The following is a 16,950-nucleotide window of genomic DNA, read 5'->3' as shown; positions in this document are numbered from 1 at the left end:
GAGAGAGAGGAAGACAGAGAGAGAGAGAGAGAGAGAGAGAGAGAGAGGAAGACAGAGAGATAGAAAGGGAGAGACAGACAGACAGACAGACAGCCTGTGGGCAGATCACTTAATTTCCCTGTACCTCCTTTCCTAACTGCAAAATGAAAAGTTTGAACTAGATAACCTCTGAGGTCCCTATGAGTAGAGAGCTATGCACCTCAGATAAAATAATCTCTAAGGTTCCTTACTGCAGCTAGGTGGTGCAGTGGATAGAGCACTGGGCTTGGAATCAGGAAGCTTATCTCATGAGTTCAAATCTGGCCTCAGACACTCACTAGCTGTGTGACCTTGGGCAAGTCACTTAACCCTGTTTGCCATAGTGCCTTATCTGTAAAATGAGCTGGAGAAAGAAATGACAAACTGCTCAAGTGAGTGTCTGACAAGAAAATCAACTGAAATGACTGAACAAGGTTCCTTACAGAGCTAAAATCCTGTGATTCTTTTTGTAACTAAGTTGCTCTAATGGAAGTTATTCCCTTGGAATGCCTTTCAGTATGAATTCAGAAATTAAAGTGACCAAGGGGGATGGTGAAAGATAGAACTAGCTTCAGCCTTATGACTTTGTTTTTTTTTTAAACCAAACCATTGACTTGGAGTCAATGTGGCCTTAGGGGGCACTATGCTATAGTGGGAAAAGTTTGAGATTTAGAGTCAGGGGACTTGGGCTTGAATACCATCTGTTGTGCGGAAAGTAACAAGCAAATCTGAAGATGGCATATAAATTAGTTATCATTGTGATCATTGTTGCTGTTGGCGTGTTCACTGTGATCTGGTACCTGACTTGTCAGTCTATGCACTCAGAGAGTTTGAGAAAGCCCTATCAATCTCGAACAATTATATCTCCTGATTTCAGTAGTGTTGTAGAGCAGAGTTGTCAAACTCCCTGCCAGCCGGGAAAACTCAGAACCTGATTAAAATGTAACTGGAAAATGTTTAACAGGATAAAAATGTGATACATTATAGATCATGTTTTTTTGTGATTTTCTGACTCCATATGCTGCTGGGTTGAATTTGACACCTTTCTTGTTGAGGCTAGGGATCGTGGGATTGTGCCTTCGGTTCTCATCTACCATCTCCTACAATTCTGTCTTTTCCCACTCGGAATTCAATCCCCAAAGCAAATCTCATTCTAAACTGTATCATACCTAATTGTATGTACAGTATAAATGCCTCCATTGGACTATAAATTCCCTGAGGACAGTTTTTCATGTCTGTATCCCTTGTGCTTAACATATCACCCTGGAGTACTTATTATAATTAATAAATCTTTGTTGAAATTGAATGAAATTAAAATTTATCTTAAGGGTAGCTAGGTGGTATGGTAGATAAAGTACAGGGCCTGGAGTGAAGAAGACTCATCTTCCTGAGTTAAAATTTGTCCTCAGATACTTGCAAACTGTGTGACCCTGGGCAAGTCACTTAACCCTGTCTGCCTCAGTTTCTTCATCTGTAAAATGAGGTGGAGAAGGAAATGGCAAACCATTCTAGTATCTTTGCAAAGAAAACCCCAAATGGGGTCACAAAGAGTCAGACATGACAGAAAAATGATTGAATGACAACATTTTCACCTTAACTTAATCCTTATTCTCTGAAGCTAATGATAACCCATTAATAGAGACCTGTGGGAATCTGAGACTTCATATTTTTAGATCAAGTTAGTTTCTTTTAAACCAACATCCAGTTGGAAACTTCTGCAGAGGGTGTCATAATTATCTGGCATCTTTGAGGCTTTCCTCAAAGTTAGCTCTGGTCACTGAAACAAAGTGAAAACCCCGTTTATTTATGAGGACATAGTGAGGGGTGGGACCCAAATGGCTCAGACTGCCTGTTAACAATGATGAAAGATAGAAACCTGCCATTGAAAGCAGCCTAAATAAAACCGAGCTGGGCACTTCACCCCATTCTAGAAAATGAACCCCTCACAAGATCCAAATTTTCAAATGACTGTGCCAGACTATATATAACATTAGGGTGGTGAAGAGTGAGGGGATTTTAATTTCAGGGAGTGGGGAGGAGAAATGTGCTATTTTGTTGTGGTTAATCATTATATCCTGCCCCTTCCCCCCTTTTATGTTTAGATCCAAATACAAACCCATCATCCATGGAAGAGAGAGTGACCCATGAGGCTCTGCAGCTAGAGAAGCGGCTCAGTCTTCTTTCCCATTCAAGTCGCCCAGGAAGTGGAGGTGAGAAGCCACAGAAGGCAGCTGGCAGCTCCGCCCCTCCCCCCAGGGATGGGCTGAGGGATGGGCTGGGGGAGGGCGGGCAGAGGAAAAGCACCTTCCTTTTCTAGGGGTTGGTTTCTTCACATGAACAGAAACTAGTGAGTGTTTTCTCAGAACCCCCCTGAGGCAGCATCCCTATGATAGAGGCTAGATTGGTAGTATGGGAGCTATAGGAAAAAGCAGCAAGCTGTTCATGTCAATGTTCTTCTGTCACCTGTTTATACTTGGGTTTCAGAATGCCAGGAGGATTTAAAAATAATGACTTACAGTTCTGTACCTTAAGCTTTTACAATGGACTTTCCACATCATAGCCTTGAGAGGTAAGGAGAGCAAGGATTATTATTTCTAGTTTGTTTATAAATTAGATTCTGAGAAGTTAAGCAATAAGATTTGTCCAGGGTGTCCCAAGAAATGAAAATTGGAGCCAGTGATTGAAACCTAGGCTTCATCTTCATCCAGACTTTGTTTTTTCTCTACTATATCATGCTGCCTTTTTAGAGCTCCTTAGCTATCTTGGATATCATCAGTGGGTCAGTTCTTCCAAACCAGATTATTATTAATTGTTCTTTAAACATTTTTTAAAATTATGAAGCATTCCCCCCTGCCCCTTCCCCATTTCCTAGGATGGGGGAAGAAAAACAAGATTTTTGTAACAAATATGCATAATCAAGCAAAACAAATTCCCATGTTGGCCAAGACCAAATCTGTGTGTATATCATTCAGCATATTAATCCATCACTTGTAGCATTCTTTATCATTGGTTCTCTGGAGTCATGTTTTTAAGTCTTTCAAAAATTTTCATTTTCTCAGTGTTGTTATAGGACAAATTTATTGTTCTTTTGTTTCTGCTCACTCTGCATCAGTCTACACAAGTCATTCCAGGTTTCTCTGATATTTTCTCTTTCATAATTTCCTGGAGCACAACATAGTATTCTATTGTATTTATATAGGGCACTCTCTTAGTTTCTAGTTCTTTATCTCCACAGAAGGGGCTGCTCTAAATATTTTTGTACACATATGACATTTTCTTATTCCTTTCATCTCTTTGAAGTAAAGGCCTAGTAATGGTATTGCCGAGTCAAAGGATTTTGACTCGGCACAGTTTGTAATATTCGAGGCATAGTTACAATAATTAATTCCTTTCCAGAAAATTGTAACAATTCACAAGCTCCATGAATAACATAACACTATGCCTGTTTTCTCCAGCCCCACCAACCTTTGTTATTTTGCTTTCTTTTGTCTACTTTGCCAATCTGATGGTATGAGGTAGAATCTCGGAGTTGCCTCAATTTGTATTTCTCTAATTATTAGTGATTTGTAGCATTTTTTCATGTGAATATAAGTAGCTTAGATTACTTCCCTTGAGAGCCAACTGGCTAGCCATATCCTTTGACGATTTATCAACTGGGAAACAAACCATATTATTTCTTAAATTTTCTTTAGATCATGGTGTTCTTAACCTAGGTTCTATTATCTTGTTTCTTAAAATACTTTGGCAACTGTATTTCATATAATTGGTTTCCTTAGTAGTCTTTTATATTGAATTTTATGTAATTAAAACATGATTCCTAGAAGAGATCAGTAGACATCAGACTGACAAAGGTGTCTGCTCATAAAAAAGATAAAGAAATTCTGCTTTAGATTCATAATACAGACATAGAGCAAAGTCCCTTTTCTTTAATCAATAATCCTTTATCAAATGTTCATAGGATAACAGAATCCAAACTTAAAAGAGATTTCAGAGGTCATGTAGTCCAACTAATACTTGAATAAGAATCCTGTTTATAATGCCCCCAATAAAGTCATCTCTCCCTCCCTGCCCCCACTCTGGAGAGTGAGAACCTTACCTCCCAAGGCAGCCCATTACATTTTTGGGCGGTACAAAAAGTGAGGAAATTTTTCCTTAAGTTCAAAGTCTTCCTCTTTTCATTTTCTACCTGTTTTTCCTTAGTTCTGCTTTCTGATGTCAAGCAAGATAGGTTAATTTCCTAATTGAAGATTTTTAGCTCCTTGAAGATAATTCTTGTATTCTTTATTAAGTGGCTAAACATCAAATGCACTTTCTCATCTTTCTTAACATCTCTGTGGCATTTGATAGTGTTGAGACCACTTTTTCATCCTGGTCACTTCTCTCTGGGCTTCCAAGATACTGTCCTCTTGTTCTCTTCCCAGTTGTCTGACTGTTCCTTCTCTCTCCTTGGCTTATTTTGCCTTTTGATCCCCTTCAGCTGTTAGTGTTCTCCCCCTACAACCATGGATTCACATTGTTTCCCCCAATAGAGACTGCTTCATTTATGAGTTTATCAGTGCCCTTTGTAAAATGATGTCTAGAACTGAACAGAGCACTCAAGATGTAGTCCCTAGTCTTGGATACTTCTGCCTCTTTAAATAAAACCCAAGATTACATTAGTATTCTTTGTGTTGTCTCATGTTTAATTTATAATCCTCTGAAATCCTCTCATGCAAACTGCTACGTTGTCATGTTTTCCCCATTTTGTACTAGTGAAATTAATTTTTGAACCCAAGGGTAAGACTTTTTATTTATCTTTATTAAAGTTCATCTTATTAGATTTGACCCAACATTTGAGCCTAAAGAGGTCTTTTGGAATTCTGGCTCTAATGTGTTGGTTATCCCTTTTACATTTTTATTATCTTCATATTTAATAAGTCCCTATATCTTTATGGAAATCACTTAAAGCAAAACATTAATACAACATAGTGCTAGGGACAGATCTCTGGGATATTTCACTAGAGATAGCATTCCTTTCATATGAAGTAAAATGATTATTGGATACTTTTAGGGCCTAATCATTCAACCAATTCTAAATCCACCTAACTGTAGTATAATTTAGCTCAGATTAATTTTCATAAGATTAGCTTGAGGGACTTTGTCACACGTTTTACTAAAGTGTAGGTAAACTATCTGTAGCACTTTTCTGATTTACCAGTCTTGTATCCTTATAAAAAATTGAAATTAATTTGACATAAATTAATCTTAACAAAATCATCCCAGCTCTTTGTGGTCATGACTTCCATCTTTAAATGTTTAGTATCAGTCAATCAGTAAATGCTGTTATATGCATACTCTATGTCAAGTATTGTGCAAAGTGCTGAGGATACAAAAACTGGAAGAAGATAGTCCCCGTCCTCAAGGAGCTTACAATCTAATTTTACAATCTATTCCTTTTTCAATATGTTCCGTGAATTTTAGCCAGACTCACTGACCTCTAGTTTGTAGGCTCTGCTGTCTTCTCTCTTGGAAATTCAGACAATCTTCTCTTGTCTTGTAGTATTGCTCTCATTCTTTTTCACAAGTCACTAACAGATCCTGTCGTCGTATTTATTAATGGCATCTGTCAGGTTTCTTTTTTAAAGTCCAGTGAGCTTGGTGGCTTAAACTCATCAAGAGCGACTAGGTGTTCTCTTACTATCTCCTTATTTACCTTGGTTATTGACTTTCTAGTAGCCTAGTTCAAAGATCATTCTTCTTGGCAGAGAACGGAAGAGCAGAAGAATTGAGCAGCATCATTTCCCTTTTTATTTATATTATTTTTATTTTATTTATATTATATTTATTTATATTAGTGTCTATGTGAAGAACACTGAGGTAGGTCTGTGTAGATAAGACACAGTCTTTGCTGTTATGAAGTTTAAAATTGAGTAAGGAGGATTAGACACATTCACAGTTAACTATAATAAATCATGGTGTGGTGGGAACAGCACTGATTTTGGTGTCTGGAGACCTGGTTGGAACCCTGACTCTGCCACTGAGCAGCTGACTGGGTGACATTGACCAAGACACTTCCCCATTATGTGCCTCAGTTTCCCAGTCTCTAAAATGGAATAATACTACTTGTCCTACCTATCTCGCAAGGTTGTTGTGAAGGTCAAACAAGATAATATAGGTGACAGAGCTTTGTGACAGTAAAGCCTATATAAAATGTAAGCTGTTATTTTTATTACATGAAGCAATTAGAGAACAAAATAGTATATAATTGAATATTAAATTGTGTGTTGTGGATCCTAAATGCTATAAGAGTCTGTAGGAGAGGTAATGTGGTTTCGTAAAAAGAGACTTGTTTATTCTTGGTACATACCTTGCCAAATGAATGTGGTTGACTAAGAATCTGAAATTGATATTTTAGAACTTTGGGCAAGCTACCTAATTTCTCTTGTCCCCAGTTACCTCATCTGTAAAATGAGTGGGTGGGCCCTTCAAGCTCTAGCATCATGGGGCAGAGGTTGGTGTTAAAGAGAAATTTTCATGGCAGTGAGAAGTTTGGGGATCATTAAAAGTGATTAGGAAGGCAGGCTGCCTGAGGACTTGTGCTTAGTAGAAAGTAGTGGGAAATGATTTTGGATAAAGAGAACGGAACTGCATTGTGGAGGGTCTCAAATACCACATTGAAGAATTTGGATTTACTCTGTAAACAGTAAATGTAGTGCAAAGAATTCTGGACTTGGGATCAGAAAACCAAGGTGCTAGTACTAATCCCACCTTCGTTTCCTCCTTTCTAGAACAGAGCTAAACATCCCTGTCCCACTTAACTCCCAGGGCTGTTGTGATGTATAGAGTGCGATCTGTAATCAGTTTTATTGTAGTATTCTGAATAGAGGGTCACACAAAAGGTGACTCTGGAGGCCTCTTTAGGCTGGATTGGAAACAGGGATACCAGTGAAGGGGCTGTTCAAGTGATCCAGGCCAGAAGTCACAGTACAGCTTTTGTAAACTTGGTATCTTTCTGTTCTATACATTGCCCCCTTGTTCGCCCCAATATCTCATCTTCCATTAAGGAAGGTAGAGAAGGATGGAGAATCCCAAGTCATGTATCCTCTTTCTGCCTTCTCCTTTTATTAGTTTGTGATATTTGGCAAATTATGTTTGGGCTCAGTCAGCGAGTAATACTGTAACCATAACTCTAATAGTAGCTGGGCCAGCTAGGTGTGTTGTGGATGGAACTCAGGAAGACCAGAGTTCAAATATAGCTTTAGATATTTACTACCTGTGTGACCCTGGGCAAGTCACTTAACCTCTGTCGGCCTCAGTTTCTTCAGTTGTGAAATGGGAATAATAGCACCTACTACTGAGGGTTGTTGTGAAGATCTAGTGAGGGAACATCTAGAAAGCACTTCACAGATCTTAAAGAGCTATATTGAGCTGTAAGTATTTGAGATAGGATTTGAACTTGTGTTTAAATGCTGCCTACAGGTCCAGCACTCACTTTACCCATTATCCTAGGTTCATTGGAATATTTGAGAGAATCTCATAGGTGAGATGGACTTCAGAGCACAAAATATAACTTCCATCCCTTTATTTTTGTTCCCTTCTCTGGGGCTAAGCAGACTAAATTTCTTTTCCATGTGTTGCCCCTTTGCAATAATACTGATTCAGGTTGCGTAGATATGGTAGTATTCATTATGACAGAGATGAGTAGAGTCCCCACTCTACTCTGCCCTGGTCAGATACCACATCTGTAGGGTTGCACTCAGTTCTGCCTACCCTGCTTTAAGAAGATTGACAGATGAAACCAGATCCATTGGAGTGTGAGCATGGTAGTGAGGTAGCTGGTGACCATGCTGGATGAGGATTAGCTGAAAAAAACTAAATAGTCATATTAATATTAACTAAATATTTTAATTTATATATTATATATAAAATATATAATCTATATATTTAATATATTAATATATTTTATAATTATAAATATTTGTATATTATAAATATTCTGTGTATGGCATAAAGATTTTATAAATAAACATTTTATATAAGATAAAATATAAAATATATTTTATATATTAATTAAATGATATATTTGCAGTTAGGTGGTGCAGTGTATAATTCAGGTCTAGCTTCAGTCACTTACTAGCTGTGACTAGTCACTTTACCCTGTTTGCCTCAGTTTCCTCATCTGTAAGATGAGCCAGAGAAGGAAATGGCAAACCACTCCAGTATCTTTGAAAACCCCAAGTAGTTGGACACGATTGAGCGGCAATAAAAGCATCTGGATAATAGTAAAGTCTTCAATTAGCATTTTCTTAACTTTACAATTACTTGCTCACACATCGTCTCATTTGATCCTCACTACAGTGCTGTGAGGTTGGTGAGGCTGGGGTAATAGTAACTCCTATTGCTAGAGGGCTTTCAGTGTTAGAAAGCATTTTTCTCACAATGGCTTTGTGAGCGAGGGGATGTGAGTACAATTTTCCCATTTTACAGATGAGGAAATTGAAGCCCCGTAGAGACATCATCTGTCCACTGTCTGATAGCTATTAGGTGATAGGGCCAGAACTTAGACCTTGGTCAATCAATACATCTTTATTCAATGCCTACTATGGGCCAGGCACGACCAACATCTGGCTCTCGTCTCCAAGTTTAGTGCTCTTTCTATCATAGCAATACATTTGCCCAAGGTTGCATAGCCCACATGTGACCCGCTGTAAGTGCTTTTAAAGGCAGGGAACTTGTGCCATTTTTAACCTTTGCATCTGCATTGTCTGGTATTGTGCCCTAAAACTAATGAGAATCAATTAAAATGATTAATTAAGTATCAGTTGATTTTGGAATGGAATGGGCCAAATCAGGACTTGAAACATCAGTTAGAGGACCTGGGTCTGAGTTCTCACTCTGACATTTCCCCGCACCCACCTTGCCTCCCCTTTCACTTTGGGCTTGCACTTTGGGGGTTGCACTTGGATGACCTCTCCCCTTTAGTGCTCTGCCATTCTGTCTCCTGGCTGTCAGCACCTGGGTGACCTTGCTTTTTTCTCTTGTTGCAGGAGATGACAGGAGTTTGTCTAGTTCTTCATCAGACACCAGCCACTCAGATGCCAGTGCTGGGAGCCGGCTCACTCTCTGGCCTGAGCAGTCCTCGGCCAGCACCTCCCAGGAGAGCCACGGGCTGGCAGCTGCTAAGTCTTTCCAGCTTGGGGAAGACAAGGCACACGCTGAGGCTATGCACGGTGCCGCCAAGCCGCTGCCAAAACCTCTCCGGTCCAGACAGCTCCAGGAAATCGGCCGCCAGAGTTCTTCTGACAGTGGCATAGCCACAGGGAGTCATTCTTCCTACTCTGGTAGCTTCTCTTCCTATGCCGGGAGCCTGGACATTTGCCACAGTGACGAGTTTGGTTCCCTGCTCAGCTTGCCTTTGAACTTTGCTTCAGAACAGAGTTTGTGCACTTGCCAGCCCAGTGAGCCCCACAGGGGCCTGGAATATCAGGTTCCCAGCTCTTTGCGCCATCTCTATGACACACCCAGGAGTGTATTACAAGCAGCTGCTAAGGATGCTCAGCACGGCAGTGGTGCAGATTCCACAGGACCCAAGGACCAGGCCCCAGGCCCTCAGCAGGCCAGTGACCCCAAAGCAGCAGTAGCCCTGACCTCGGAGGCAGGAGCTGCCTCTGAGCCTGACCAAGACTTGGGGGGGCCCACTGCCTCCCTTGCCGAAGGTGCCAAAGACTTGAGTGATGAGACTTATGCAGATTTTCTTTCCAGGTGGTCAGGCATCAAACCTCCAGGACAGGTGTTAGAATCCCAAAGTAGTGAGTCGGCTTCACCTAGTGGAGTCTCTGCTGAGCCTTGTGAAATGTGTAGCCCCCGTTCCGGGGCTCCAAGAGCTTTCTTTACATCATGTCCAGTCTGTGGTGGACTCAAGGTAAATACCCATCCCTGAGCAGAAGCTAACCCAGGCCCAATCTGAGCTAAAATGATGTGATTGATTTCAGTTTATCAAGGATGCAGCAATAGTGACGGACAGTGGTCCCATTGGAGAAGCATCCTATTCATGCTTTTTGTATAAATTAGCTTAGAAAGTGAGGGATAAATGACCAAAACCCCACCAGAGAGACCCAGGCCTTGAAGGTAAGGCACAGGGATTACTTTAAATGATGGGTACTAATGCTTGGGGTCATTTAGCCTTGAAGATGCAAGTATAGTTTTCTTCCTTCTGGAGAAGATACCAGGTGGGTGGAGAGAGCACCTCCTCAGTTTTTAAATATACTTTTGATGAGAGGAAGCCTCAGGAAGGGAGGAAAGGCTTGTATTTGGAGAGAATAATCCCAGATTGAGGATATGTTGCTTGAGCAGGAATGTGAGTACTATCCAGAAATGTAGATTGGATCCACAGACCATAAAATTTTAGACCTGGAAGGGTCATTAGGGGTCATCTACTCTCTTCTTCTTATATGGGGAAACTGAGGCCCAGGACAGGGACTGGACTTACCCAAAGTCTCATAGACAGTGAATGGCAGAGCCAGGAATCAAATCCAGGGCTTTTGACTTGGAATCCGTGATTCCCTTCCTCATGCTGCCTCTTGGTGAGAATGTCAGAATATATGAGATTGAAGTGGTTTTGTCAACTAAGGATATTCACATCATAGCTCCTATTTTCTATAGTGCTTGATAATTTATAAAGTGTTTCCCTTGCAACAGTGCTGTGAAGCAGGCAGTTTCAGTATTTTCCCTATTGTACAAATGGGAACACTTAGGCAGAGAGAAGTCAAGTGACTTGTGATGAAGGTCACACAGTTGGTAAATGGTAGAGCTGAGAGATTCAAATCAAACCCAGGATGCCTGTGTCCAAACCTAGTGCTTTTTTTTTTTATTTTTTCACTATTCTACACTTTCTTTAAGCCAGTATATTCAGTCTACACAGGGCAAGAAAGACTGAGGTAAGGATAGCGGAGACCCAGACTGAGAGATAAGACTGACTAGACATTTTGGCTTTTCTTGGTCCTGCCCCTCTTGTGTTTTGCATGTCCTTTATTTCTCTGCCTTGTGATTCTGGAAACAGTGCTCTGCATCATTGAGCAGTGATGAGTTAAGTGACAGATTCCTGTCCCCTCTGTGTTCTGACAGTAACTTGGCACCATTTATTGTTAACATGAGATGGGTCTGTCTTAGACCAGTTAGAACTAGAAGAATCCTTAGAATCTAGAACCTAGTGGGAAAGGATCTCAACATCCAGTCCAATTCTCAAATTTTATACTCGAGGAACACGAGGATCTCTTGTGGCCAATGTCATACAGCGAGTTAGGGGCAGATGTATAGGACTACAACCCAGGTCTTCCCTGAAATCGAGGCCAGTGATTTTTCTCCACTACATAATAGATAACTGATTAGACAATAGGTCTTAGACCTAGATTCTGGGATTTTAAACCAAAAAAGGAAATCTTTAAAAAAATCATTAAGAGATTTCTCCTTCACTGCACCCCCCTCTATCCCATATTTAATGGCACTCTGAAGCACATATCTCCTCTAGATTTTCAGTAGGACTTTTTGAAAGGTTTAAGTTAAAGCACTGCAGTTGATTTCAGTTTGTTAAGGATGTAGAAGTAACAATGGACAGTGGTCCCACTAGAGGTAAGCACGCACCTTATCGGTGCTTTTTGTGTAAATTAGCTTAAAAATACCCCTGACCCTTGCAATGCAATCATGAGATGTGATAGAAATCTGAGGAATCTGAGAGACTTTATCTGAATCTCCTTTCTCACCTGCTTCTCTCAACCTCATGAGTAAAATGAATAGTTTTCTTAATGTTCCTATTATAAATCAGGAACAGTCTCCTGGTAGATCTATGGTCAGATGTTTTCTGATCAAAGCATAACTCAAGAGGTTACTTTGATATTTGAATAAAAATGGCTTCTAGACATGGCCTCTTGAGAGGCTGAAGTCTCCCAGAGAGCACCTAAGAGGCCCGTAAGCAGGAAGGAGATGGGGAACTTGTTAACAAAGGATCCCATTTCCTGGTTCTTTCTTTATATTTCATGCTGAGATAGTGGGAAGATCACCTGGCACAAGTGCCTCCATTATCTTCTTTTCTCTTTATATAAATGGCCATTTTGCCTTCGTGATGCCATGAGTGGGAGAGGCAATTTAGGGATACTGAGGAAGACCTGGAACATCCTTTGGGCCGCTCCAGTCTTGGGGCTTTCCACAATGCCTTCCATGCCCCCTCTGTTCCTCTGGCCTCAGCCAGGCAGTTTCCAGAAATCCTTTATATGGCAAATGTTGAAGCTCGTTATTTTTGTACTTCGGGGCTTGTTTGGTGAACACAATGAGTGACAGGAGGATTGATTCAGCTTTTTAACCTAAGGATTTGTGTCAGTGGGATTTTGGGGGGGGAGTTTCTTTTTGTTGTTGCCATAGAGTAGATGATCAGCCCGTGTTCCTCAGTGAAATAGATGTAGTAAAAAGGACCCTTGGGAATTGTACGAGTCTAGAATCTGGTTCTGTGCAACCAGCAGGCTGGTCTCTATGGCTGACTAAGCTTTTGGTTGTTTGAAGTTTCTTGCAAGGCAGAGATGGGAAGTGTGTTTTGGCAGGTGGTAAGAGGACCGTAGGGTCCAAATGAATTACACTTTACTCAGTTTGAGAATATGTAGTATAGCTGAGGGTCCTGATGGACTCTCACATGACTTTGGACTGGGAAGAATGACTGTTAGGATACAGGGCATCACATTTGGAATGGAGATGGCCAGGAGAAGCCTTCTCAGGGCAAGAAGAAGCCCTTGGCTAAGAATCCGAGAACTTCTGGAACATAGCATCAGCATCAGAGATGAGATGCAAGATCAGGGCCTTGATCCTTCCAATCTTTCTATCTTCTAGCCTAACTCTGCCATTCTGCAGAGAATTTTCTTGATGACAAACTGCATGGAGTGTGAATTTCTTTGCATCTTTTTAATTATTTTCACTCTGAGATTTCAGATGCACCAGTGAAAGGTGTTAGCTAAGTGCCCCATACATATCACCAGACATCTCCTGTTGGGATCCATGATCACTTTTTGTTTTGTACCCTTTCAGGTGTATTGCTACCCTCTCTCTACGCTTCGGTTTGGGATAAAGTAGCTTAATGTGTACATATTTTACTCTGTAACTTTGTCAGGTGACATTTTGATGCTATTTTTATTTTTTTTAATCACCCATTGTTTGTAATACCTTCTTAGTTTGGAAATAAAATTTTCTCTTTTCCTACCATCTTGTCCATTTCCATTTGGCCAGTGTCCTTCCCCAACCCCTTTCCCAGTATTCTCGTAATTTGAGTATATCTGAAATGCCTTTCCGGCATTTGGCATTGGAGACAGTCCAGAATCCAAGGGCAGATTCATCTTGTATTCTATGGGCAGCATTAGAACACAGTTTTGCAGAGGTGGCTTTGAGTGTGGATGGAATGGACTTGTCAATGGAGACACTAATGAATCAAGCCTGGGCTGCCTACTGATTGTTCCCTCACCAGTCTCAGCATGAGATTCTTTTTTTCTAAGACTGAGAACTTAAGGAGCTTTCAGCAATGAGGGAAAATTAGACTGATTGCTGGACTGCTGCCTTAAAGATTTCATTGCCCTAGCAATCTTTTAGTTCTACCTCTGGGTGAATGTGTGTGCATGTGGTGTATGTGTGTGTGTGTGTGTGTGTGTGTGTGTGTTTGTATATGCTTATAGGAGAATGAATCTCTGTCCGTATCACTGATCCTTACTTGGGGTTTCCGATGTCACACTGCACAGTTCTTGTATTTTTTTTTCTTCAAGTGGAAGGTGAGATTCTTTCCAGATCAGGATTTCTGGAGCTAGACAGAGATATCCATAGAAACCTAGGAGGATGGCAACCATGAGATATGGAATGGGGTTATGACTTGGGTTGCACACCTCAGGCCCCAGAAACAAGTGGTGCTTCTGCATCTGTCAAGGATTCTGTAATGGGTTCTCTACATTGTGTGGGAGGTTGGTCTGCATGACTCCAAATCGCAGAATATCTTTCTGGGAGGAGCCTGGGGAGTCATCCACCCACCCCTTCCCTGATGTAGGAACCTTCTCTAGCATGTCCCTGGCAAGTGATTGCTCATCCTCTGGCTTGAGCCCTGCGGTCAGTGACAGCGAGCTCACTACCTAATGAGGCAATCCATTGCCATTGTTAGGAAGTCTGTGTTGAGATACCATCTTCCTCTCCCCATAACTCACTCTTGGGGTTTTAGCTCTGCCTTCTGGGATTAAGTGCAACACTCCTCACCCCTTTCTACTTGGTGATCTCGTATCCAAAGATGGCTACCTTAGAAGTCTCTTCCGACTTAGAAGTCTAAGAGAGAGTCTTATTGATACTGGACTGGTATAAAAGAAGTCCAAGAAGGGACCAGCTTAAGAGGAATGTGAATGGGCCATTTCTTCCAGGCCTGGTTTTTTTGGTAAGGGGAAGCTCTTCAACTTCACGGTCTAACAGGCTGCTGGTACCTCAAGCAGGAAGGTGAAGCATAAGCTTTTTACAGTTGGAAGGGACCTTACTGATCAGTCATTGTCCATTTTCTCCAATTGATAGATGAGGAAATTGAGACGCAGGAGACAAAATGACTTGTCATACAGGGCCAAAGGAGCAGAGCAGGGCTGCAGACCCTTCTTACTTTAAAGCCTACAATCTTACAAAGACTAACAACCTTTATTCTTACATAAAAAATCCTTTGCTCCCTTGGTTGCAGCCACTAGCTTGAATGCATGTACTTTGGCACTCCAGCATATGAGAAATGTCTTGGTGACATCTGCCCATGCCCAGAGGTGACACCATAGAGCCTTTTTCTGTCTGAAGCTTCATCATTCCTGTCCTTTTTTCTGTGTTTTGGGTCTGCAAGGCTGCTGCTTGTGAAATTGTTCACAAGGCCAAGGATGGCAGCATAATGATCAATCTAGGGAGTCAAGATCTCTCGGGGTCTTTGGAAAACAGATATAAATCTATAATCACTTACATAATTATCTGCACTTGGAACCTTGATGGCAATAGCTAGCTTGTTGTTCCCACCTCTAAGTCATAAATAATGATTCTTCAATTTCATCCTTATTGGATACCCCAAGGAGGCTTCGAAGGCACCCAGCACATCATGCTATTAAAAAATACATGCACATACATTCACCTCAAGGGAAAATGGAGAGAAGTTAGGAATACTAAAGTAAAGTTTCTAAAGTGCTTTTAATATATTTAGAGGCTTGCACTTTGGTAAAAAAAACAAAACAATAACAACAAATCAACCACATAGGGACAGACACAAATAGTTGTATGATAGGGCATGTGAAAAAGAGATGAATGGGGGCTTTACTGGATTGAAAACCCAATGAAGCCTAACACACAATGTGAACTAGAAACCAAATATGAACACACATACACTATGGGCCAGCAATCAATAAAAGCAAACAATTTTAGGATGTCCTAATAGATGCCTAGTTTTTAAGTGAAGGTGATAGTTCAGCTATCTTACTCCTTGGTCAGACCATAATTGGATTATCCTAGTTGGTTCTAGATGCCCCATTTTAGGAGGGACGCTGACAAGTTGGGTTGCAACCAGAATAATGAGATTAGAAACTCTGTTTTCTGAAGAATAGATAAATGAGCTGGGGATATAGATTCTGGAGATGAGGGACAGATCATATTATTCAAATACCAGAAGAATTATGTCAAAGACAGAGTAGATCAAATTCATTCTCTCTCTTTCTCTCTTCCTTCTCCCTCTTTCTCCTTCCTCTTCTTCTCTCTCCCTTTCTTTTCTTTTCCTCTCTCCTCTCTTTCCTCCCTTTCCTCCCTCCCTCCACCACTACTCCGATTTCCCCATTTTGGTCCAGACCTGTGATTTCATTTGTGTGTGGGAACTCCTTAATATGGAAACTTCCTCCATTGATCCTTTAGCAATTTATTTTGTAACATACAGTCTTAGAGAGTTACCTGGGACTCTGTAATATTAAATGAATTATCCATGTAGCACAGGCAGGACTGCAGCCAAAGCTGGTCCTCTATTGACCAGGTCAAGCCAACTAGCCAGACTAAGGCTCATGGGAGCAGATTTAGGACTTGGAGGGATGTTAGAGATCATCGAGTTCACCTTTTCATTTTAGAGTGATAAAACCACTTCTTTTAAGGTTCCACAAGGAGTAAGGAGCAGACCTGGGATTCAAACTCAGATTTTCTGACTGCAAATACAGCACTGACTCCATTGGACCATGTTACACTTCTGAGAGCAGAACTAGAACCATTGGTTAGTCCGATTTTGGATCAGTATAAGGAGGGATTGCCTAACATAGGGAGCTGTTCCAGAAAATAGAATGGGGCACCTTGTCATAGAGTGGAAGATGGTACATTTGGTGGCCCTGGAGGTCTTGAAGCAGAGGCTGGGTGACCACCCTCGTTTGGTAAGCTATGGAGGGAGCTGAACTAGATGCCTTCTGAGGTCCTGTCCATCTCTGAGATGCTATGGTTACTGCTGCACAGCAAAGCTGAGCCCTGCTAGGGTTCTGCTCCTTTTCCCCAGTGCTTCCACCACTCAGTCACTGCTGCAGACCTTATCTGGGGAGCTGGGAAGGTCCTTAGGATATATCCATGCTCATTTCTGGACTCTTCTGAGAATAGTGAGAGAGAACTGGAAGAGATGAGATAAGACTTTCTGAGCCCATCTTCAGGCAAAGGTCACCATGAAATATTTTCAGAAACTGAGAGGGAGGAGAAGACATCTATTTCTCTAATCTGTTCAAACTAGACCTTTCATTGGAACATCCCTGAGGAGTCTTAGAATTCTTACTACTCTTCTACATTAAGGTCTGAGTATTTCTTCCACCAATAGAGTGATTAGATTATCATGGGATATCTCCAAACCGGGTGGATGACCACTTGGTGGGGTTGTTGTAGAGTGTTTTCTTATCTGAGTTTTCTTAATCTCTG

At 41.1% G+C, this 16,950-nt stretch overlaps 1 protein-coding gene across 2 annotated transcripts in view; it reads left to right on the top strand.

Annotated features, from left to right (window-relative positions):
* The window catches only part of DOK7 (docking protein 7), a 125,043-nt gene that overhangs the window by 65,037 nt on the left and 43,056 nt on the right, over window positions 1-16,950 (top strand). For both annotated transcript variants that reach the window (XM_069070682.1, XM_069070675.1), the window contains 2 exons: window positions 2,121-2,228; window positions 9,045-9,919. In XM_069070682.1, the coding sequence (XP_068926783.1) occupies window positions 2,121-2,228; window positions 9,045-9,919 (983 nt within the window). The remainder of the gene's footprint in view (window positions 1-2,120; window positions 2,229-9,044; window positions 9,920-16,950) is intronic.

Source organism: Petaurus breviceps, unplaced genomic scaffold (genome assembly GCF_028583685.1).
Source record: "Petaurus breviceps papuanus isolate PSGF00001 unplaced genomic scaffold, PetGlider_PUasm1.0 140, whole genome shotgun sequence".
Taxonomy (NCBI): Eukaryota; Metazoa; Chordata; class Mammalia; order Diprotodontia; family Petauridae; genus Petaurus; species Petaurus breviceps.
This window is presented reverse-complemented; position numbering and strand designations above follow the sequence as displayed.